General features: G+C 54.7%; 2 protein-coding genes across 4 annotated transcripts in view; both read left to right on the top strand.

Moving 5' to 3' along the window:
* The window catches only part of CSK (C-terminal Src kinase), a 21,900-nt gene extending 20,985 nt beyond the window's left edge, over positions 1 to 915 (top strand). Inside the window, exon 13 of the mRNA XM_002753342.8 lies at positions 81 to 915. Within this exon, the coding sequence (XP_002753388.1) occupies positions 81 to 263 (183 nt within the window). The 3' untranslated portion in view covers positions 264 to 915. The remainder of the gene's footprint in view (positions 1 to 80) is intronic.
* On the top strand, positions 162 to 21,822 carry LMAN1L (lectin, mannose binding 1 like). Of its 3 annotated transcripts, XM_035261838.3 has the most exons (14): positions 162 to 9,392; positions 9,683 to 9,762; positions 12,031 to 12,185; positions 12,301 to 12,408; positions 12,505 to 12,563; positions 14,615 to 14,714; positions 15,048 to 15,168; positions 16,421 to 16,476; positions 17,012 to 17,144; positions 17,450 to 17,598; positions 18,667 to 18,734; positions 19,644 to 19,767; positions 20,428 to 20,555; positions 21,545 to 21,822. In XM_035261838.3, exons 3-14 carry the CDS (start codon positions 12,072 to 12,074, stop codon positions 21,675 to 21,677), a joined length of 1,293 nt encoding a protein of 430 aa, XP_035117729.1. In that variant the 5' UTR covers positions 162 to 9,392; positions 9,683 to 9,762; positions 12,031 to 12,071; the 3' UTR covers positions 21,678 to 21,822. The 3 variants fall into 3 exon arrangements, with proteins under 3 accessions (XP_035117729.1, XP_035117727.1, XP_035117728.1); XM_035261836.3 differs by lacking the exon at positions 162 to 9,392 and having other exon boundaries at positions 9,438 to 9,762; XM_035261837.3 differs by lacking the exon at positions 162 to 9,392 and having other exon boundaries at positions 9,438 to 9,762; positions 21,548 to 21,822.
* The last annotated feature ends 421 nt before the right edge of the window (positions 21,823 to 22,243 follow it).

A 22,243-nucleotide genomic window follows, 5' to 3' on the forward strand; every position in this document is an offset into this window, starting at 1 on the left:
GGGGATCCCGAAAGGCTGCAGGGTAGATGTCCTCTTTGGGCCATGCCCTGGACTGACTCCTGCCATCCCCCTGGCCACAGCCCCTGAAGGACGTCGTCCCTCGGGTGGAGAAGGGCTACAAGATGGACGCCCCCGACGGCTGCCCACCCGCAGTCTACGAGGTCATGAAGAACTGCTGGCACCTGGATGCCGCCACGCGGCCCTCCTTCCTGCAGCTCCGAGAGCAGCTTGAGCACATCAAAACCCACGAGCTGCGCCTGTGACGGCCGGCCTCCGCCCGGGTCATGGGCCTGTGGGGACTGAACCTGGAAGATCATGGACCTGGTGCCCTGCTCATGGGCCTGAGCCTGAACTGAGCCCCAGCAGGCTGGCGGGCCTCTTTGCTGCGTCCCGGCCTGCACCCCTCCGGCCCCGTCTCTCATGAACCCACATGTGGGGCCTGGGGAGCCCACTGAGGGGCCAGGGAGGAAGGAGGCCACAGAGCAGGAGGCAGCGCCCCACCACGTCGGGCTTCCCCGGCCTCCTGCCACTCGCCTTCTTAGAGTTTTATTCCTTTCCTTTTTTGAGGTTTTTTTTCCGTGTGTTTTTTATTATTTTTCAAGATAAGGAGAAAGAAAGTACCCAGCAAATGGGCATTTTACAAGAAGTACGAATCTTATTTTTCCTGTCCTGCCCATGAGGGTGGGGGGGACCAGGCCCCTCTCTAGGGACCCCTTGCCCCAGCCTCGTTCCCCATTCCGTGTCCCGTGTCCCGTGTCTCCTCGGTCGCCCCGTGTTTGCGCTTGACCGTGTTGCACTGTTTGCATGCGCCCGAGGCAGACGTCTGTCAGGGGCTTGGATTTCGTGTGCCGCTGCCACCCGCCCACCCGCCTTGTGAGATGGAATCCTAATAAACCACGCCATGAGGACACCGCCGCCTGCCTCGGCGCTTCCTCCACCGAGCCTGCCTGTCCTGCCCGGTCGTCCCCCCCATGCCATCTTGTCCATCCCCCTGTCTCTTGTGAGCGGGGCTGGGTGGGGAGCATGGCCGGGAGATGTAGCCGCCGCTTTGTGTCAGCTGCACGAGTGAGTGTCCTGTGTCTGCCTTTGGGGAAGTACTCACCTCCCACCCCACTGTCCAGCCGGCTCTGGGGCCCCATCCACAGGATGCTGCTGAGGGTTCCAGCTGCCTCCCCTGCTGTGTTGTTCAAGCCCAAGCCTGCAGCACAAGGAGGGCCAGGCCTGCACAGATGGGAACAGGGTTCCAGTCAAGCCCCCTGTGCAGGAGTGAGAAAAAGCAATGGTTGGCCTGCTGGGCTTCCTCCGGTAGGAAGAGAAGTGTGTCCTGCCTGAGAAGAGGCTGACTGGAGGGGATGGGAGAGCTCCTCGGGCGTCTCCAGATTCACCCATGACCCAGTTTTGCCCTGTCCCCACCCGCCATGTGCCAGGCCTCGTGTCATACTGGACTTGGCAGGGGCAGAGGATGTGGGGCAGAGGGGAGATCCCCACACCTTCCAGTCAGGGGGAGTCCCTCCCTGCCCCAGCTATGGAGGCACATAGAGGGAATGTGGACCAGCCATGATATTTTCTCCCCTCACTCGGGTAGTCCAGGGTCAGTGGTCAGTACAGAAGCTCTGAAGGTGTGAGGAGGCTTCATGTAGCCCCTAAGACAGGCAGATTGGGTGTTCCCCCTTGTCCAGTTGTGGCCCTGACCCTCTCCCAGCCAACAGGATGTGAAATCCAGGGAGTTCTGACTGTTCCTCAGCCCCACTGTAGTTCCATTCACCGCGATCTGTCCTTGCCAGCTCCAATCCATCCTCTCTGCACACTGCCAGGCTAATTTTTCTGCATCCACACCATTCATTCAACAAATATTTGAATACCTGCTGTTTGCTAGGACTGGGGCTCAGCAGTCAGCAAAACAGATACTGTGGAGTTCGCAGTTGGGAAGGCAATCAAATAGTCACACATAGATGGCAACAAACTTAAGTGCTACACAAGGAACACAAAACATGGGAGTCTTTGTCCATCAGGGAGGGCTTCCAGGAAGAAGCAGCATTTAAGCTGAGATCAGAAGCAGAAGAGTGAACAGGTGGTAGGGCGGGAGTTAACATTCCAGGAAGGGATGCTGAGACTGGAGGGAGGGCAGCTTTGTCTCAGATCTCCAAGGTGGGTGAGGATGTACAAACAGCCAGGCCTGAGACGTGTGACTGTGGCAAAGACTTGGCTTTTATCAAACAGAATCATGGGAAGCCAATGACAAGTTTGATCAGGAGGCTGACTTGTCAGATAATTTTTTTTTTTTAGATGGAATCTTGCTCTGTCACCCAGGCTGGAGTGCAGTGGTACCATCTCAGCTCACTGCAACTTCCATCTCCCAGGTTCAAGCAATTCTCCCGCCTCAGCCTCCCAAGTAACTGGGATTACAACAGGAATGTGCCACCACACCTGGCTAATTTTTGTATCTTTAGTGGAGACGGGGTTTCACCATGTTGCCCAGGCTGGTCTCAAACTCCTTAAACTTTAAGTGAGCCACCACCTCGGCCTCCCAAAATGCTGGGATTACAGGCATGAGCCACTGCACAAGACCCAGATAAGTGTTTCTGAAATCACCCTGGCTACTGCTAGAGGAGTTTCAGAGAGTGCAGTGACGACTGGTCCAGATGAGAGACGGTCTCCAGAGAGATTAAGAGCTGGAATTGACTGAATTGGCTATGATTCAGTGTGAGGGTGGAGGAAAGGGAGGGGCCATAGCAAGGCCTGACTGAGCAGAAGGGATGCAGGGAGGGCAGCAGGGGGCATCCACCGAGCAGGGACAGGAGACTCATGCTTAGCAGGAAGCATCATGAGCTCTTAGCAGGAAGGGCATGTTAGGGTTTTTGTTTTGTTGTTTTGAGACAGGGTCTCGTTCTGTTGCCCAGGCTGGAGTGCAATGGTGCAAACACGGCTCACTGCAGCCTTCATCTCCCAGGCTGAAGCAGTCCTGCCTCAGCCTCCAAATTAGCTGGGACTACAAGTCATGACTAATTTTTTAATTTTTTGTAGAGACAGCTTCACCCTATGTTGCCTAGGCTAGTCTTGAACTCCTGGGCTCAAGCAATCCTCCCGCCTCGGCCTCCCAAAGTGTTAGGATTATAGGCGTGAGTCAATGCACCCAGTCACGTGTTGAGTTTTAAGTGAGGCTTTGAAACTGCCAAGAGCCCAGGCACAGTGGCTCACGCCTATAATCCCAGCACTTTGGGAGACCAAAGCAGGGGGGATCACTTGAGGTCAGGAGTTAGAGACCAGCCTGACCAACATGGAGAAACCTCATCTCTACTAAAAATACAAAATTAGCTGGGCACAGTGGTGCACACCTGTAATCCCAACTACTCTAGAGGCTGAGGCAGGAGAATCGCTTGAACCCAGGAGACAGAAGTTGTAGTGAGTCAAGATGGTGCTATTGCGCTCCAGCCTGGAAAACAAGAGCAAAAATCCATCTCCAAAATAAAAAGGAGGTTCACTATGCAAGTGCCACGTCATAAAAGCCAAGGGAAGAGAACTAGAGAACTTCAGGAGGAGGAAGCCACTAGGGTTGCCACCTCCCAGAAGGCGCAGAGACGGAGGCTGAGTCTGCCCCTTGGTTTTATTTTATTTTTATTTCTGTCGCCCAATCTGGAGTGCAGTGGTGCAATCTCGGCTCACTGCAACCTCCACCTCTCGGGTTCAAGCAATTCTCCTGCCTCAGCCTCTCAAGTAGCTGGGACTACAGGCGCGTGCCACCATGCCCAGCTAATTTTTGTATTTTTAGTAGAGACAGGGTTTCACCATGTTGGCCAGGATGGTCTCACTCTCTTGACCTCATGATCTGCCCGCCTCAGCCTCCCAAAGTACTGGGATCACAGGTGTGAGCCACTGTGCCAGACTGGTAGATTTGTTTTTAAGACAGCAGAGACTTGAGCAAATTTTGCTGCCGAAGGGAAGGACGTTGACCATTAAATTGTACTGAGTACTGAGAGTGAGGCAGGAGATATAGACAGGAGGGCTGATATGTAGACGGGAGAGCCTTCCTTAGAACAGGGGGTGGCTGGTGGGAACCCAGAACACAGGAACAGGCCTGAGATGGGAGAGGAACAGTCCCTCTGAAATTGCAGAGGAGGGAGACTCAGGCAGTGGTGCACTGGTGAATGTTTAATAACCAAATCCAGGGCAGGGGCTCAGTGGAGGAAGCTCTGATTTACAGCATTTGCTGATATCCATAGAAATAATACTCTCACCATGGTCATTGTCAAGCTGCCAACCTGACATCACCGAATACACAGGTGGGTGGGGATTCCAGCAATCAGCTCTCACAGCTGGTCCAAGTCAGCTGGGGGTCAGAAACCCAAAGTGGAGCCTGTGGCTATGGGGTCAGAGAAGTGTCCAGCCAAGCAACACAACAGAGATGGGCCAGGCATAAAACAAACGTAGTAGTGAAGGGACAAACAAAGGTAGTGAAGGGACAGGGCTCAACAGAGGGGACCCTGAGGGATGCAGGCCCAGGTAGCTGGATATTCTCATTTATCTTTCCTTTTTTTTTTTTTTTTTTTAAATCGAGATGCAGTCTCACTCTGTCACCCAGGTTGGAGTACAGTGGCATGATCTTGGCTCACTACAACCTCTGCCTCCTGGGTTCAAGCAACTCTCTTATCTCAGCCTCCTTAGTAGCTGGGATTATAGGCATGCACCACACCTGGCTAATTTTTGTATTTTTATAGAGAGGGGGTTCCACCATGTTGGCCAGGCTGGTCTCGAACTCCTGCCTGCCTTGGCTTCCAAAGTGCTGGGATTACAGGCATGAGCCACTGTGCCTGGCCTAGTTTTTTTTGAGGCGAAGTCTCACTCTGTCGCTCAGGCTGGAATGCAGGGTCGCAATCTCAGCTCACTGCAAACTCCACCTCCCAGATTCAATCTCTGTCTCAGTTTCTACTTGTTTTTTCCTTTCTTTCTCTCATCTCTCCCTTCTCTGCACTGGCCACTGGCTCATCTCAGATAAGCAAGATGTAGATCCTACCCTTAAGGAGCTTGTGGCCTGATGGGGAACCTTCTCAGGACTCAGTCTATTGTCCAGAAATGTGGGGCACTGCCCTCCGCCAGCACCCGGCCAATGGGGCAGAGATGGTGGGAAGTGCAGGGTAGCTTCTCAGACACTCAGAGAACAGGCAGGGACAGCAAGGGCATCTCTGGCAAAGGAAGGGCACTGCCCTGACAAACGTGGTGAGGTACGACAGTGTGCTGACCTCAGGCGCCAAGGGGTGTGGCCTGGGAGCCAGTGACGCTGAAGAGAAAGCAGGGAACCGGACCTCACCTGCATCTGTAGGCCCAATGAGGAGCTAAATTTTATGGGAACATAGCCAGGAGCATGGAAGGGCTTAGGACAGAGGTGTGGCATGGCCAGATCTGCATTTTATTTATTTATTTAGAGACGGAGTCTCGCTCTGTCACCATGTTGGAGTGCAGTGACACAATCTCGGCTCACTGCAACCTCTGCCTCCCGGGTTCAAGTGATTCTCCTGCCTCAGCCTCCTGAGTAGGTGGGATTACAGGTGCACACCACCATGCCCAGCTAATTTTTGTATTTTTAGTAGAGACCGGGTTTCACCATGTTGACCAGGATGGTCTCCATCTCTTGACCTCCTGATCTGCTTGCCTCTGCCTCCCAAAGTGCTGGGATTACAGGCATGAGCCACCACACCCAGCCTATTTTATTTTTTTGAGATGGAGTTTTGTTCTTGTTGCCCAGGCTGAAGTGCAATGGCACAATCTCAGCTCACTGCAACTTCCGTCACCTGAATTCAAGCTATTCTCCTGCCTCAGCCTTCCAAGTAGCTGGAATTATAGGCCTGCACCACCATGCCTGGCTAATTTGTTATGTTTAGTAGAGACGGGGTTTCATCATATTGGTCAGACGGGTCTCTAACTCCTGACCTCAGGTGATCCACCCTCCTCAGCCTCCCAAAGTGCTGGGATCACAGGCGTGAGCCACCACGCCCAGCCCAGATCTACATTTTAGAAAGACCTTTCTCACTGAGTCTGGGAGATGGTGGGTAGACTGCAGTCAGCAGGTAGGAGGAAGAGGAGGATGAAAGGGGCTGCTGTCCTACTGACCTGAGTGCTCACTGTCTGCCAGGCCCTGTTCTAAGTGCATTCCATGTAACTTTTCAAACAACTCTTAGAGGTATATACTGTTAAGGCAACCACTTTACAGATAAGAAAACTAAGGCTAGGCAAGATTAAGGAACCAGGTAACACAGTATGAGTGGCAAGAACAAATATAAGAACTTGCCTATGGCTAGATGTGGGGATGAGGCAGAGGGAAGGATGTGGGGGCAGTTCTGCTCTCTGTTGTAAGCGGGTGGTGCCACCCAAGAGACCTGAGACCTGGAGGAGGATGAAGGGGCTGGAGAAGAGGAATTCAGTTTGGAATTCCTGCGGGCCTTAGTGGCATCCAAGCAGAGATGTCCCCTGCAGAGAGATACATTCAAGTCTTCCAAGAGAAGCTGGCTGGAAGTAGATTTGAGAGTGGGCATGGGGATGTGCTTGAAGTCATGGGCATGGAGGAGCTTGGTTAGGGAGCGTGGGGTTAAGGTAGAGCAAGCCCTGAAGCTTAGGGGGGTAGGGAGGGAGAGCAGCTGGCACGGGAGTAGTGAAGGGAGCAGCCAGGGGTAGGGGGAGAAGCAGGTGGGCTCTAGGGAGACTCAGGGTGCAGGAGGGGTCAGGGAGAGCAGGTGGATGTCGGCAGCATTTCGAGCAGCAGAGACTGGGTTGAGATGTCTGCCAGGACAAAAGAACAAGCATGGCTGCTCAGGCCTTGTGAGAGCGTTTTCCATGGAGGGGTGGGGACAGGAGCGGGAAGCCAGGAGCTTGCGGGTCCAGTGGGGAGGCCGGAACGGGACCACCTATCCACCAGCGTGGCTGTGAAGGTTGGGGAGCAGGTGGAGGCAGTTGAGGGTTTGGTGTTGCAAAATGATTTCTTATAGCATGTCCTAACATTTCACATTTACAACCTTGATTTTAACCCACTTGTAGAGCTTCAGTCACTGACTCCTGCTGGGAACCTCCAAAGCACAGTAAAACTTCAGCTATCCAGAATTCCTGGTAAATGAGTCGTTCTGGAAAACAGACTTTTATTTGGATTAATATATTTGAAATATAGGATTTATTTCCTTCGAAAAAAAAATTTTTTTTTGAGACAGAGTCTCACTCTGTCACCAGGTGCCAGGCTGGAATGCAGTGGTGTGATCTCGGCTCACTGCAACCTCCACCTCCCAGGTGCAAGCAATTCTCCTGCCTCAGCCTCCCATGTAGCTGGGACTACAGGCGCACACCAGCCACCACGAGCAGCTAATTTTTTTTTTTTTTTGTATTTTTAGTAAGGACAGGGTTTCACCATGTTGTCCAGGATGATCTCAATCTCTTGACCTCATGATCCGCCCACCCTGGCTTCCCAAAGTGCTGGGATTACAGGTGTGAGCCACCATGCCCAGCCTCGAAAAACATTCTTAATGAAAATTCTCAAATATGTAAAAATCGGCCAGTGTTGTGGGCTCACACCTATAATCCCAGTACTTTGGGAGGCCAAGGTAGAAGGATCACTTAAGGCCAGGAGTTCAAGACCAGCCAGGACAACAAAGCAAGCCCTCTGTCTCTACAAAAATAAAAATAAAAACGTTAGCTGGGGGCTGAGCACAGTGGCTCACGCCTGTAATCCCAGCACTTTGAGAGGCTGAAGCAGGCAGATCACCTGAGATCAGTGAGATTCTATCTCAACAACAACAAAAAAAATAGCTGGGCACAGTGGTGGGTGCCTGTAGTCCTAGCTCCTCTGTGATCTCCCCATTGCACTCCAGTCTGGGTAACAGAGTAAGGCCCCGTCTCAAAACATAATAAAAGTAGAGAGAAAAGCCAGGCTCGGTGGCTCATGCCTGTAATCCCAGCACTTTGAGGGGCCAAGTCAGGTGCATGACCTGAGTTTGGGAGTTCGAGACCAGCCTGACCAACATGGAAAAAACCCCATCTCTACTAAAAATACAAAATTAACCAGGTGCGGTGGCTCATGCCTGTAATCCCAGCTACTCAGGAGGCTGAGGCATGAGAATTACTTGAACCCAGGAGGTAGAGGTTATGGTGAGCTGAGATTGCGCCATTGCACTCCAGCCTGGGCAACAAGAGCGAAACTCCGTCTCAAAAAAAAGTAGTGAGAAGATATAAGGAACTCCTGCCTCCCACCATCTGGCTTCAGCACTTACCAACTCAAGGTCAATCTGTCTCATCTCTACCCCACCTGCTCCCCACAAGCCCTGGAATATTATGAAGCAAATCCCCGACATTACAGAATTCATCTATAAAGCTGTAGTATGTTTCACCAAAAGACAAGACTGTAAAAACAATCATAAGCCAGGTGCGGTGGCTCATGGCTTTATTCCCAACTATTCAGGAGGCAGGAGGATCCTTTGAGCCAGGAGTTTGAGTCCATCCTGGGAGGCAGCAGAAGAAGGCACCACCTCTCATAAAAAAAAAAAAAAAAAAAAAAAAAAAAAAAAAAAAATTTAAAATCTAAAAATAACCACAACACCATATTAGTCCTAAATTTTTCTTTATTATTTTTTTAGATGGAATTTTGCTCTCATCATCCAGGCTGGAGTGCAATGGCGCAATTTCGGCTCACTGCAACCTCTGCCTCCCAGGTTCGATTTTCCTGCCTCAACCTCCCAAGTAGCTGGGATTACGGGCAACCATCACCATGTCCACCTAATTTTTTGTATTTTTTTTAGTAGAGACGGGTTTTCACCGTGTTGGCCAGGCCAGTCGCGAACTCCTGACCTCAGGTGATCCACCTGCCTTGGCCTCCCAAAGTTCTAGGATTGCAGGCATGAACCACCGCACCCGGCCCTAAAATTTTTAGCAATTCCTCCGTGTAGTCAAATATGCATTGTTCAAAAATATCCATTGTTCAAATTTCCCCAATATCTTTTCTTTTTTCCCAGTTGGGTTAAAATTTGGCTCCAAACAAGGTCTGCAGGTCGCATCTATTTGCTGTCTCTGAAGACCCCCTCACTTTTTTTCATGTAATGTGTTTGTTAGGGAACCAGGCTGCTTGAAAGCATGAGCCTGGGGAAATGCAGGAGAGAGAGAACGGGCAGGAAGGAGAGGAGGATGGTGGCCAGAATAGACAGGACATCCATGCTGGGGGACACAGGCAGGACATGGAGGCCTGTCTCCCTGACTGGGAGGGAAGGCCAAGGCTGCTGAAGGGTGGGGCCTGACCCTGAGCACCCCTCCTCCCCACTGCATCCAGCTGCAAGACGTGAGCCGAGATAGAAAGACAGCCTGAGCCAGGAGCAAGGGCAGACCTCAGGTTGTCAAGGGATCACGCTGCCCACGTCACACTGGAGGTAAGGGAGGGGCGGGACCTGAGACAGGCCTAGAAAGAGCAGGATGTCTATGCAGGAGAGGGAGGGAGAGGACAGTGCCACAACCCAGCTCCAGGCCAGTCTTCAGCTCCTCCCTGCCTGGCCCAATCTCAGGAGCCCCTCCCTGGCCTCCCAGCTATGATCTACCCCAGGGCCCAGACATCAGGCGCCTTCACAGTGCCGGCGGTCAATGGTCCAGTTTCCTTGTTCTGCCTTCTCCTCCTGCTCCTGACCCCCCACAGCCCTGAGGCGGGGCGTACTCCTCTTCGCAGGTTTGAATACAAGCTCAGCTTCAAAGGCCCAAGGCTGGCATTGCCTGGGGCTGGAATACCCTTCTGGAGCCATCATGGAGGTGAGGGGCAGGGGTGGGGACCCGCCATGCCCAGGGTCCCTCAAAGTGCTGGAGGGGCTGTGACTTGGTAGGGAGTGGGTCTGTCACGCCATCCTCTGTTCAGGGTGGGGCAGGGCCTGTGACAGTGCCAGGGGCCCCGGGACCTCTCCCAGGCTTGTCTCCTACTCCACCGCCTCAATACCCTCCACCCCCACCCAGGCTCAGTTTCTCCTCTGCATCTCTGCCCCAGGACTTCTCTCTTCTTCTCTGCCTCTCCTTGGACCCCTGGTCTTCCTCTGCCTCTCTGACCTGTGAACACACACACATGCTCACACACTAAGTCCCACACACAGGAACAAGGCAATGTGGACGAGCACAAACCTACACTCTCCCAGCTCCATCCCATCTGGCCTGCGGTTGTCCATGATAACTGGGGGCTACCTGGAGGGAGGCATCCTCATCCCAGCTGCGTGGGCAGCAGCCCTTCCCTGTATGTGGGTTGTGGGTGGAAGCAGGCATGAGAGCATCTTAGCCCACAGGTCTGTGATCAGGGCCTTCCAAACCCAGACCCACAGAGAGTGTGCCTGCTACCTGACCTTGTTCCAAAAGTATTTGTGATGACGAAACGACATGCTAGAGGGGAGCTTACATTAGGAGTGAGCAAGAACAATGAGGGTTAGAGTGGGGCCTGCAATAGTCTAGGAGCATGGCTTCTTTCCAAGCATACATAGTGAGGTCTACCCACCCCAGAGTCAGGCCATGGATTGAGTCCTGAGCTTCTTAGCAGGCAAAGCAAAGATAGAAAGCAGATCAGCTGTGGGTTTCTATGAGATGTGAGTGAGGAGAAATGGCATGATTCCTGACTAAGGCCAGGACAAAAATATCCCTTTTAGATGACAGAACCAGTCAGTAGGGTCTCTTCCGGTCCTCCTTCATAGAGATGCAGAAGGCAACAAAAGAGTGGGCTGTTTCTCACAGCACCAAGCCGGGCCCTGCCTCAGGACCCGGATGGCAAAGCCTATACAACACTCACTGCTCTGGGCCCGACCAAGTCTGGGTGTGACAGCTCATGTGAGGGAGCAGAGGCACCTTCTCCAAGGTCACCCAGTGATGTGTGCATTGTGTATGCATTCATTCTTTCACCCCGATGCTCCTCTGTGCCCAGCCCAGAGATACAGGGCCTCATAAGGCTGAAAGCGCAGTAGTCAGTGGACAATCCCTGCCTCCTGCAAGTCATTCAGAGGCAGTGGCAGCTTCCAGAGGCCCTGGGACCTGTGGCCTTGCAACTCTGCACCTCCCCACCCCCAACCCTGGCCTTTGCCGAGCAAACAGGCTGGATTAGCAGCCTCCGGAACATCCCGGCAGGGTCTGGGCCCTGGGCCAGGTTCCAGGCTGGCAGGCTGGAGGGAGGGGAGCAAGTTAGAGTAGGGCCTCTGAGTTCCCTGCCCCCAGTTCCTCCCAAGTCTGCCTCAGTTTCTCTCCCATTCCTCCTTCCCACCAGACAGAGCTCCTTCCTCCTCACCCCACCACCACCAGTGACAATCCTCACACACACGCTCCATCCTGCACTCTTTCTTCACCGGCCTGCGGGCCCGTTTTCACCTTCACACTTCACTTTCCCGCATTCCTCGCCTTGGAGTGTCCCCTTGGTCTTGTCCACCAGGAAGCTCTGGCCTCATTTGGCCACAGCCTGGAGTCCTGGGCCTCCCTGCAGTTACTCCCCCACTAAAGTCCTCTCCTGGGTCTCACTGTGGTGAGGTCTCACAGTCCTCTCTCTGTGGTCTCACATTGTTCGTAACCTGGAGTCCTGGGCCTCCCTGCATTTACTGCCCCACTAAAGTCCTCTCCTGGGACTTCCATTTTTGTCACAAGGCCTCAGTTTTCTCATCTGAGAGATGGGAAGAGTTAGACACAAATCTCTCTCATGGTGGAAAAAGCTTACACTTTGGAGTCATATGGAGCTGAATTCCAGCCAATCCACTTCGTTCCTTAACTTTTCTGAGCCTCGGTTTCCTCCATCTGTTAGATGGGGTCTTACAAAAACAGACCATACACACTGCAGTGAGGCCTCACCGATGCGGACGGTGCTGGCATTCATTGCCCTCTCCGGCAAAGGCCCCTCCAGCTGTGCCGGGCTCTGACTCCCAATTCCTATGCATCTCTGACTCCTGCTTCCCTGGCTGGCCTTGACATTGTCTATTCCCCTTCCAGAGCCCAGCCCAAGCCCATGAGAGTGAAGGGGGAGGGGATTTTAGTGGGGCCTAGAGCCTGAGCTGCCCTGGTCCACAGATGCCATCCTGGGCCTGGAGGAAGTGCGGCTGGCACCATCCATGAGGAACCGGAGTGGCGCCGTGTGGAGCAGGGCCTCTGTCCTCTTCTCTGCCTGGGAAGTAGAGGTGCAGATGAGGGTAACCGGGCTGGGCCGCCGGGGAGCCCAGGGCATGGTGAGTGTCCTCTCCCGGACCTGACAGAGCGGGGTGGGTCAGGAAGGCGGGTGAGGAGCCGTGGGGTCCCAGGATCCCTCACGGTCCCCTGAGCTAAAGGGCTGGGGACCTGCAGGCCGTGTGGTACACCCGGAGCAGAGGCCATGTAGGCTCTGTCCTGGGGGCGCTGGCCTCGTGGAATGGCATCGGGATCTTATTTGACTCCTCAGCAGAGAATACCCAGGTGTGTAGTGGTCTCCTACCTGCCAGCCCATCTGCCCGCCCACACCCTCCCCGTCCTGCCCTGCCCCTGGCTCAGTCTGCTTCTCACCTCCTGCAGAACAGCCCAGCCATCCGTGTACTGGCCAGGGATGGACACACCCACTCCGAGCAGCCCGGGTAAGGGCCTGTCTGGACTGACCCTCACCTCCATTCCTGCATTGGGAGGGTCCCACGCCCCCATCCAAGCCCCTACTCCAGCCTCCAGCAGGGAGCCCACCCTCCTGGGGCTGCCATCCTTGCTGGCCTCTCTCAACTCAGCCAGAAGCCTGCCTCCCTGGGGCTTGATTCCTTCAACCCAACAGCCCCAGGGGAAATCAATGACACAGGCTGGGGCCTGTGATGAGTATCTCTGCTCCCATGATCTCTTCCCATTTCCAACACCCTCCATAAGCGGGGATTATTTGTCCCGTTTACAGGTAAGGACAGAGAGCCCCAGAGAGCAGAAGGGATGCTGTGTGCAGAGCTGAACTTTGAGCTCAGACTTGCCCCTGGAGGGTCCCCGCCCTCCCTGCATAGCTCTCCCTTCCCTTTCCCCTGATGATTTGGCTTCTGTCCCTCCCTGGCCCAGCTGCCTCCTCAGTAGCTGGGCCGGTTTGTCAGTGTCTCTCAGCAACCTTCCTTCAGCTCATAACAATTAGAGTAATTGCCTGCATTTATGGAGTAAGCTGACGGTATGCCAGGCACAGCACCAAGTCCTTCTCATTCAGTCTTAGTTAACCCTCATAACATTGTTATGAGGTAGTTTCAATTACCATCCTCATTTTAGAGATGGGAACACTGGGGTTGGAGGGATGAGATGGCTTGCCCAAGGTCATACAGATCGGGGCACAAACCCAGGTGGCTGCTCTGGGCTGGCTTCTCCCCTGCCCTGTGCTGCCCCCCTCTTGGTGGAAGGCGGCACTGCCAGACACTCTGCTGTGAGCAGCCAGTGTGTCCAGACACTCAGGGCTCAACGCTCTTCTTCTGACTCCCCAGAGCCTGCTGTGAGCCCTGTTGGGGAGGCAGGCTGGTCACACTGTCCTTGGCTGCCAAGACATGTCCAGGTCATCCGTCCTGAGTCAGCTGCATTCTGAGCCCTGGCAGCTGAGAGAGGAAAGGGAAGCAGGAGGCACAAGGGACTTGGAATTTAAGAGAAGGAGGGGCTGGGTGCAGTGGCTCATGCCAGTAATCCTAGCACTTTGGGAGGCCAAGGTGGGCGGATCATCTGAGGTCAGGAGTTCAAGACCAGCCTAACCAACATGAAGAAACCCCATCTCTACTAAAAAAAAAAAATACAGAATTAGCTGGGCATGGTGACATATACCTATAATCCCAGCTACTTGGGAGGTTGAGGCAGAAGAACTACTTGAACCCAGGAGGCAGAGGTTGCAGTCAGCCGAGATTGCGTCACTGAATTCCAGCCTGGGTGATAAAGCAAGACTCCATCTCAGAAAAAAAAAAAAAGAGCGAGAGAGAGAAGGAGTGAGGGAAGACTGACAGGAGAAGGTGGTGGGTCAGGAGGATGGAGGGCAGAAACTGCAGCATTGGTCGAGGCCTCTGTCTCCTTGGGGAAGGGCCACAGGGAGGCCCCTGGCCCCTTCTGTAAATCCAAGCCCCAGCACTCCACCAGGCAAGGCTTGCTTCCCGGGGTTGCCATCCTTGCTGGCCTCTCTCAACTTCTTTCACTGCCCACCTCTTCTGCCAAGAGAGCAGGCTGCAGCAAGGGAGAGACTCAAGCTAGACAAGGGACACAACCCATGCCAGCTCGCCCAGTAGCACAGCAGATCTGGACAGAGCAGCTTCTGGGACTGCCCTCACCAGCCAGGCCTTGAGTCTTGTGTATCCTGGCTGGATTCCAACTGCCCACAAGGGCTGGGCGCAGTGGCTCCCCCTTGTAATCCCAGCACTTTGGGACGCCAAGGTGGGCAGATCACTTGAGGTTAGGAGTTTGAGACCAACCTGGCCAACAAAGTGAAATGCCATCTCTACTAAAAATACAAAAATTAGCCGGGCATGGTAGTACATGCCTGTAGTGTCAGCTACTTGGGAGGCTGAGGTGGGAGGATCACGTGAGCCCAGCAGGCAGAGGTTGCAGTGAGCCACAACTGCACAATTGCACTCCAGCCTGGGCAACAGAGGGACTCCTTCTCAAAAACAACCAACCAACCAAAAAACCCAACTGCCCACAGGGATGGGGCTGGCCGAGTGCTGGGCTCCTGTCATCGGGACTTCCGGAACCGGCCACACCCCTTCAGAGCACGGATCACCTACTGGGGTCAGAGGCTGCGTGTGAGTCACCCTTCCTGCTTGACAGGGCCCTGAGTTACAGAGCTGCTATGTGTGCATGCCCACAGCCCCAACACACCAGTGCTTGTGACACCACGTGAGGTCCCTGGTGCACACGGGCCAACATCCACAGGGGATCCTCCATCCCTACACAGAATCCTAACACTCACCCAGAGCGCACAGACGTAAGGGCTCCTGAGACCAGGAGCGCGGGTCACCTCCATGCCATTCTGATTCCAAGCCCTAGGGCCGCCTGCCCTCCCATGGCCAGGGTAGCCAGGGAGTCAGCGGTAGGGATGACCCCCCCCCAACTGCTTACTCCCTCGTGTCCCTCAGGTGTCCTTGAACAGCGGCCTCACTCCCCATGATCCAGATGAGGTCTGCGTGGATGTGGGGCCCCTGCATTTGGTCCCTGGAGGTTTCTTCGGGGTCTCAGCAGCCACGGACACCCTGGCAGGTGAGGATCCCACTGGGCAGTGAAGAACAGAAGGGCAGTGATGAAGGAATCACCCTGAGCCACCTTCTAAAGAGCACTGGGGTGGCGTCAGCTACTTTGCCACATGACCTGGGCCTCCACGACCCTCAGGAGAAGTCATATCTGCCTTGAGACTTACAAGTCTCAGATGGGATAAAACAAGAGAAGCTTTGATTTCAGTGCTGGGCCCATAAGTGCCTCTAGCTGGGAGCTGTGGGGCTAGTGGAAGAGAGACAGCAAGGAGGGACATTTAAAAAATGGATCAAAGAGACGTGATGCCATGGAGAGCCCACGGAGGGTCCTGCAGCGGGAAAGCTGAGGCAACCAGATGTGGGAGTCCTTGAATGCCAGGACCTTGGTGTGGTTTCTTTTTTTCTTTTTTTTTTTTTTGAGATAGAGTCTCACTCTGTTGCCCAGGCTGGAGGACAGTGGCATCATCTTGGCTCACTGCAACCTCCGCCTCCCAGGTTCAAGTGATTCTCCTGCCTCAGCCTCCTGAGTAGCTGGGACTACAGGCATATGCCACCAAGCCCAGCTAATTTTTTGTATTTTTAGTAGAGACAAGGTTTCACCATGTTCTCCAGGATGGTCTCTATCTCCTGACCTTGTGATCCACCTGCCTCAGCCTCCCAAAGTGCTGGGATTACAGGCGTGAGCCACCGTGCCCAGTCCTTTGGTCTGGTTTCTGAGGAGGAAAGAGTGACACACGGTCAGCCAGGCACAGTGGCTCATGCCTGCAATCCAAGCACTTTGGAGGCCAAGGCGTGTGGATCACCTGAGGTCAGGAGTTCAAGACCAGCCTGACCAACATGGTGAAACCCCATCGTAAAAAAAAAGAAGAGTGACACAGTCAGAGCTACGCTGGAGAGGTGGCCTCTGCGATGCTGCTACTACTGTATCTGGGAGCCTGAGAGTGTCACTTGGTTTGCTGCCACGAAACAAGAAATAGACTAGGTGCTAATTTGCATCCTAGCCCAGGATGTTTTGGGATTGTCCAGCTCTGCCACTCACAGGGGCCTACCTCTGACTGAGCGTGAGGTTCAGCCCTCACCACCCACCCATCTACCTGTCAACCCTCACACTTTTCCTATGAATTGAGCAAGACAGGCATCAGACAGTGGCCCAAAGTCACCGCTTTTTCCTGGGTGGGGTATCATGGCGGTGAGGATGAAGGCTGTGCCAAGGGGCTGCTGGGTGGAGGGGTCTTACTTCCCCTTCATCTGTCCCCTTCCAGATGATCATGATGTCCTGTCCTTCCTGACCTTCAGCCTGAGGGAGCCTGGCCCAGAGGTGATGCCGGCCCTGGCTTACCTGGGAGTGGCAGCCCAGTGTCCCTGTCCTCGCCCATGTCAGAGTGCCCTCAGACCTGCCATTCTAGCCCTTACCCCCAGCTGGCCTCTGAGCTCTGCTCAGGCCAGACCCTGTGCTGGGCAGTGCCCCGGGCCAGGCCCAGTCTGCAAGGCCTTGCAGGCTGGCTGCGTCAGGCTGTGACATTACAGTTCAGTCATCAGTGCCAGGTCTTGAAAGGTGCAGGGGGCTGTGGGAGGAGAAAGGAGGGGTCCCAACCAGCCAGGGGCTCAAGGAAGGCTGCCCAGAGGAGATGAGCTTAAAAGAGCTGCGGATCAGCATGTACAGGACTGAAGACTATATCGCAGGGAAGGAAGAGGGTGGGGATCTTCGTGAAGGCAGAGCTCAGAGTGCTGCAAACTGCAGGGCCAGGTGGCCGGGAGGGAGACTGCACTTGTGGGGAAGCCTGTGGGAAGGCTCCCCTTGCCTCTGGATCCCTCATGGGTTTAGGGCCTGACTTTCTGCCTTCCTCCCTCAGGTTCCCCCTCATCCCTTCCTGGAGATGGAGCAGCTCCGCCTGGAGAGGCAGCTGGAAGGACTGCGGGCAAGGCTGGGCCTGGGCACCAGGGAGGATGTAACTCCAAAGTCAGACTCTGAAGCTCAAGATGACGGTAGGGACAGAGAGCGCGGGCAGGTGACACCCATCTGAGTGTCACAGCATCCTCTACCTTTATAACCAGAAGTCCTTTAAGCAAAGGGGAAACTGAGGCCTGAGGAGGCCATATCTAAGCAGGTCTTGGGCCCAAGTGTTCTGTCGCATCCCCACCTTACCACCCAGACTCATTTTCCAGGAGAGGGTCCTGGAGGCAGCAGCCACACCTTCTGGCCCCCCTCTCCAAGAAGTCCCCTAATGATAATATAGGCTCTGTTGCCCACCATGGCTGGCTGCCCACCCCAGCTCTGCCCCAATCCCCAGGGGAAAGGCTCTTTGACCTGGAGGAGACGCTGGACAGACACAGCCGGATCCTGCAGGCTTTGCAGGGTCTCTCCAAGTGGCTGGCCCAGGCTGAGAGGCAATGGAAGCAGCTGGGGCCCTCAGGCCAGGCCAGGCCTGACGGAGGCTGGGTGAGTAGCCCCGCAGGCAGTCAAGGCTCCACCTTCGGGCCTGAAGGAGGAGCACACACTGTAGTCAGGAACTAGTCTCCCCCAAGGCCTGGAGGGAAAGGAGGGCAGGGATGAAATGCTGCAGGTCACAGGATAGGGCAGGGAAGCATGGGGGATGGCATCTCTGCACAAGCAAATGCACATGGAGCCAGGGGCTGGGGCTGGAGAGAGGAGATGCCAGATATTTGGACTCGGCTCTGTAGATGAATGACGGAAATAGACTAGGTGCTAATTTGCATGTAGCTTCACATGTGCTTTGTATACAGCTTGCTTAATGCTCAGTTGCACCAGAAGCCTCATTTCATATCCATTGCCATCTGGCTCCTCCCCCAGGGAGTCACACCTCAGGTCATGCCCAGCCTGGGGTGTTATGCTCAGCCAAGGTGTTAGATACTGGGCAGAGGAGGCCAGCAGCTCTTGTGGGCTTTGCTGGACTCTGATGGCTCAAGGTTTTAATCTTGTTCCCTCGGGCCAGAGCAGCTTAGTCTGGGCTGCTAGTGTGGGGAAGAGGGGAGGGGAACTCACACTCCAGGGCCAGGCCTCTCTGATCCTACCTCCAGGCCCTGGACTCTTCCTGTCAGATTCCATCCACCCCAGGGAGGGTTGGCCACCTCTCCAGTCACTCAATAAGGCAGGGACCCAAACACTGGGTGTCGGCCAGCACTGGCCCCAGCTTGGATGATGCCCTGGGCGAATCAGGGCAGAGAGGACTGGGCTGGGCCTCTGCCTCCTTCAGGGGACAGAACCACTTTTAGAAGGGAGAGGGATTTTGAGAAAACCCTAAAGTGGCCACTGTTGGGAGGGAACAGCCACCCCTGGGGAGAGGGGTGTGAGCCGAGGGGGATTGCGGAAGCCCCTATGGATAGGGTCAGAGAAACACAATGTGTCCAAATAAGGAAGCCCTGGTAATCTGGGAAGGCCTCTGGAATGCCTCTGGATGGAAGAGGCTGCAGCGCCCCTGGGAAGGTGGGCTCTGAGAAGAGAGGGGCTGTGTCCTGGGCCCTAGACAAGAAGCTGGCCCTCCTGCAGGACTCTGCCAAGCTCAGTGCCCTGCTCCAAGGACAGTGGACTCTGCTCCAGGCCCTGCAAAGGATGAGGTAAGGGACTGGGTGGGGACCCCTCCACCACCTTGCTTCTCTGCCTAAAGTTCCTCCACTAGCCCTTCATTCCTTCCCTCATTTTCTGAGCGCTCAGCATACAGCCTGTCAAATTGGAAGGGCTGGGAGTGGAGTTAGGTTTGTAGAGTTGACTTGACTTTAACTGAATCATGTTTAATGTTTTCAAGTCCTAGTTGAAAAGCAATTCTCCTTAGGAGAAGCTCATCAATGAAGGCCCCATCAGACATTCCCACCCTCAGGAGGGTTAGGAAATCTGAGTGCTCCTTCAGTGGCAGCCCCTGGGATGAGGGGCATTTTGATGGGAGCTCTTGGAGAGGGAACACAGCCAAGATCAGACCAGTTGGAGGAGGCACAGTCCGTGACTTGGTTTTGTGCCCCCACTAGCCTCCTGATATCCTGCTCTAGGCCAGGCCTCTGGAGCCCTGGGGCTTGGGGGAGACCTGGGGATGCTGTGGAGGAGGTGTGCATCCAGCCTGAAGCCTAACACCCCTCTGTACACACACGGCTAGATACCTAGGGTAGGGGGTGGAGAGGCGCATAGATGAGAAGGAAAGGAGTTAAATCCCTAGGGGCTGGGGATGGAAGGCAGAGCAGGGATCCTGGGGAGAGGGGTGTGAGCGGAGGGGGAAGGCGGAAGCCCCTATGAATGGGGTCAGAGAAACACAATGTGTCCAAATAAGGACTTTAGGGAGATCTCTATCTGAGCTAAAGTCTCAGGATGAAGGAAGAAAGCTCGAGGTGAAAAGACCAGCCCCAAAGAAGGGGCCCTATGGATGGTACCTGTTCCCCACCCACGTGCTGCCCCTGGGGGGATGAGAAATGATTAGGCCATTTGGGCGAAGCGGAAGAGGTAATGAGTCATCTTATTTGGTTTCCACCCCTGACTAGGGACACAGCTGTCCGCATGGCCACAGAAGCCCGAGTCTCCTACCTGCCTGTGGGCACTGAGCACCATTTCTTAGAGCTGGACCACATCCTGGGCCTCCTGCAGAAGGAGCTTCGGGGCCCGGCGGTGAGGGGGATGTAGTGGGGAGCATGGGGTCCCCAACCCTGATGTCTGGGCTCAGCCGCCTTTCTTCCAGCACTTCTGCAGCCCCAAGCCCTCCAGCCTCTGCCCTCCCCTCCCAGGACCACTGCCAATCACATCTGTGCCCGTGTCTGTGTGTGTGTGCATCTGTGCCAGGACACAGATATCTTCTCTCTGCCCTCTCTGCTCTTTGGAGAGTCCCACAGACTCAGCACCAGCAGTACCCTGGTCATCTCTCAATCCAATACCCAATGACCAGAGGAGAATGGGGTGGGTTGTGCCCAAGATCATTCAGAGTTCATTGGTGGAGTCAGTGCTTCCCATGCCCTGTCCCATCCTCGTTCCCTTGCCCCCACCCTGTCTTTGGCTGTCTACTTCTCTCTTTCTCTTCTCTTGAGCCTTGGGCCCCTTGATGATCCCAGGCCCCAGGCCCTCCCAGCTGTTCCCACAGATGCAGCCATGGGAGCCGAGGTAGGGGAGGCAGCTTTGTACACTGCCTCCTCTCCAAGTTCCCTGGATGAGAGCCAGGATGCCCCAAGCCTGGGGGAGGGAAACAGAGCATACACATGACCCAGATTCCAGGTCCCCCTCTCCTTATGGGTAAGAAGCTAGGCTGAGCTAGGACCTTAGACTTTCCCCTTTCAGAAGGCAGCAGCCAAGGCCCCCTGCCCATCTAGCCAGTCCCCAAGGGCCTCCTCGTGCCTGCAGCCTGGCATCTTCCTGTTCTTCCTCCTCATTCAGACCGTTGGCTTCTTCGGCTACGTGCACTTCAGGTGGGCCACCCCATGAGCCGGACTTCCCACAGCACTGGCATCTCCTGGTTCTCAGCTCTAGCCATTGGATTTAGGGACACTTCAGCCCTGACTGGACCTGCCCAGTCCCCAAATCGAAAAGAGCACAGTGCAGGATAGGGCCCCTTCTCTCACCAAGCACTACTGACCACCTGCTCAGCCCTCAGCCCCATCCGGGTCCTGCTCCCACGGAGCTCACTCACACAGGTCTAACTGACCCTCTGTGGTCAATGCCATAATGTCAGAAAGCTAAGGGGCTACAGGAGTGCAGGAGAACACACTTGACCCCACTTGGTTAGGGAATCAACCTGGAAAGGACATTTGATATGGACATTAAGGTGACAAGGAGTTTTCCACCCTGACAAGATAAGTAAAGGCATAGAGGCAGACGGAACAGCATGAGAAAAGGCAGAGAGGCGTGAGAAAAACATAGTATTTTAGAGAAAACATGCAAGTTTAGCAGTGTGGAGCAAAGGGCAGGACCAGTTTGTGAAAGTGGGCAAAGAGACCTGAAAAGGTGGGAGGAGGTCACTGGTTTTGCTGGTGTGTGCTTGCTGAATGAATGAATGTGCACCACTTAGAGACGCGGGGTGTGCTAAAGGCCTCAGCAACGAGACTGACGATCTTTGTTGGTGGAATTTCTAGACAAGAAGAGTCTGTGTGGGCTGGGATGGTCCTGGAGGAAGAGCGAAATGAGCTAGGCTTTAAAAAGCACAAGGTGGAAATGATCACAGGCTTGTGCACATGCACAGGAGGGCAGTGGTGACAATCAGCCTGGAGCCTCTGGGACAGACCTTACATGCCTGGGGGGGAAGCGTGGACCATATGTGGTAGGCCAAAAGAGCCACAGAAAGCCCCAGAACAGGGAAGGTTGTGGTGTAATCAGTGTAGCAAGGCGAGCATGAGAGACTTGGTTTTTCAAAAGCCTATAAAGGAGAGACATAAGTAACCTGTAACCTTCTCTTTGGCAGCAGGCAGAAGCTGGACAACAGCCTTCAGGAGTGTCTGTCCACAGGTAGCCTTCCTCTTTGTCCTGAACCACACACCCCTAGGGCCCCGGGGATTGTGAGGAGGCAGCCTCTTCCTGCCAGCATGCCTGCCTGACCCACCTCAGAGCCACTTCGCATCACTGGGAAGCAGGCAGTGTCTGGGATAAGGGCTTGGTCAGTATCCTCTCCATCTGCGTGCCCAGCGCCCACCTGGCGCTTTCAGCACATTCCCACCTTATTAAACATGATTTCCCTCTCCCCATGCTGTGACATGCTGGTCTTTCTTCCAGCCTCACCCTAATCTCTGTGAAGGCTTCCACCCCTTCTGAGTAGCTGGCTGGGAGTGCGCTCCAAGCAGGCAGGGAGGCCAAGGGCTGGCTTAACCTCCAAAAGACCAGATTCCCCACAGGCTTTGAGCCCTGGACTATGGAAGGACACGGAGCCATGACCATGTATAATTCTGTCCTCAAATTCACCCAGAACAGGGAGCAGTGTCTCCCAGTGTCCCTCCTGGCCCAGCCAGCATCACTGAGCAGCTCCCTCCCTCCCGACTCCCAGCTGCTCCGGGGGCAGCTGGAGAGGCTCGTGACAGAGGAACTCTGAGAGGCCAACTCGTGGAACCATAACTGGGATTCCCGCTCGCACCCTCGGGTCTCCCTCCCTTTTCCAGCGACAAGCTCT

This window comes from Callithrix jacchus, chromosome 8 (genome assembly GCF_049354715.1).
Source record: "Callithrix jacchus isolate 240 chromosome 8, calJac240_pri, whole genome shotgun sequence".
NCBI classification, from domain to species: domain Eukaryota; kingdom Metazoa; phylum Chordata; class Mammalia; order Primates; family Cebidae; genus Callithrix; species Callithrix jacchus.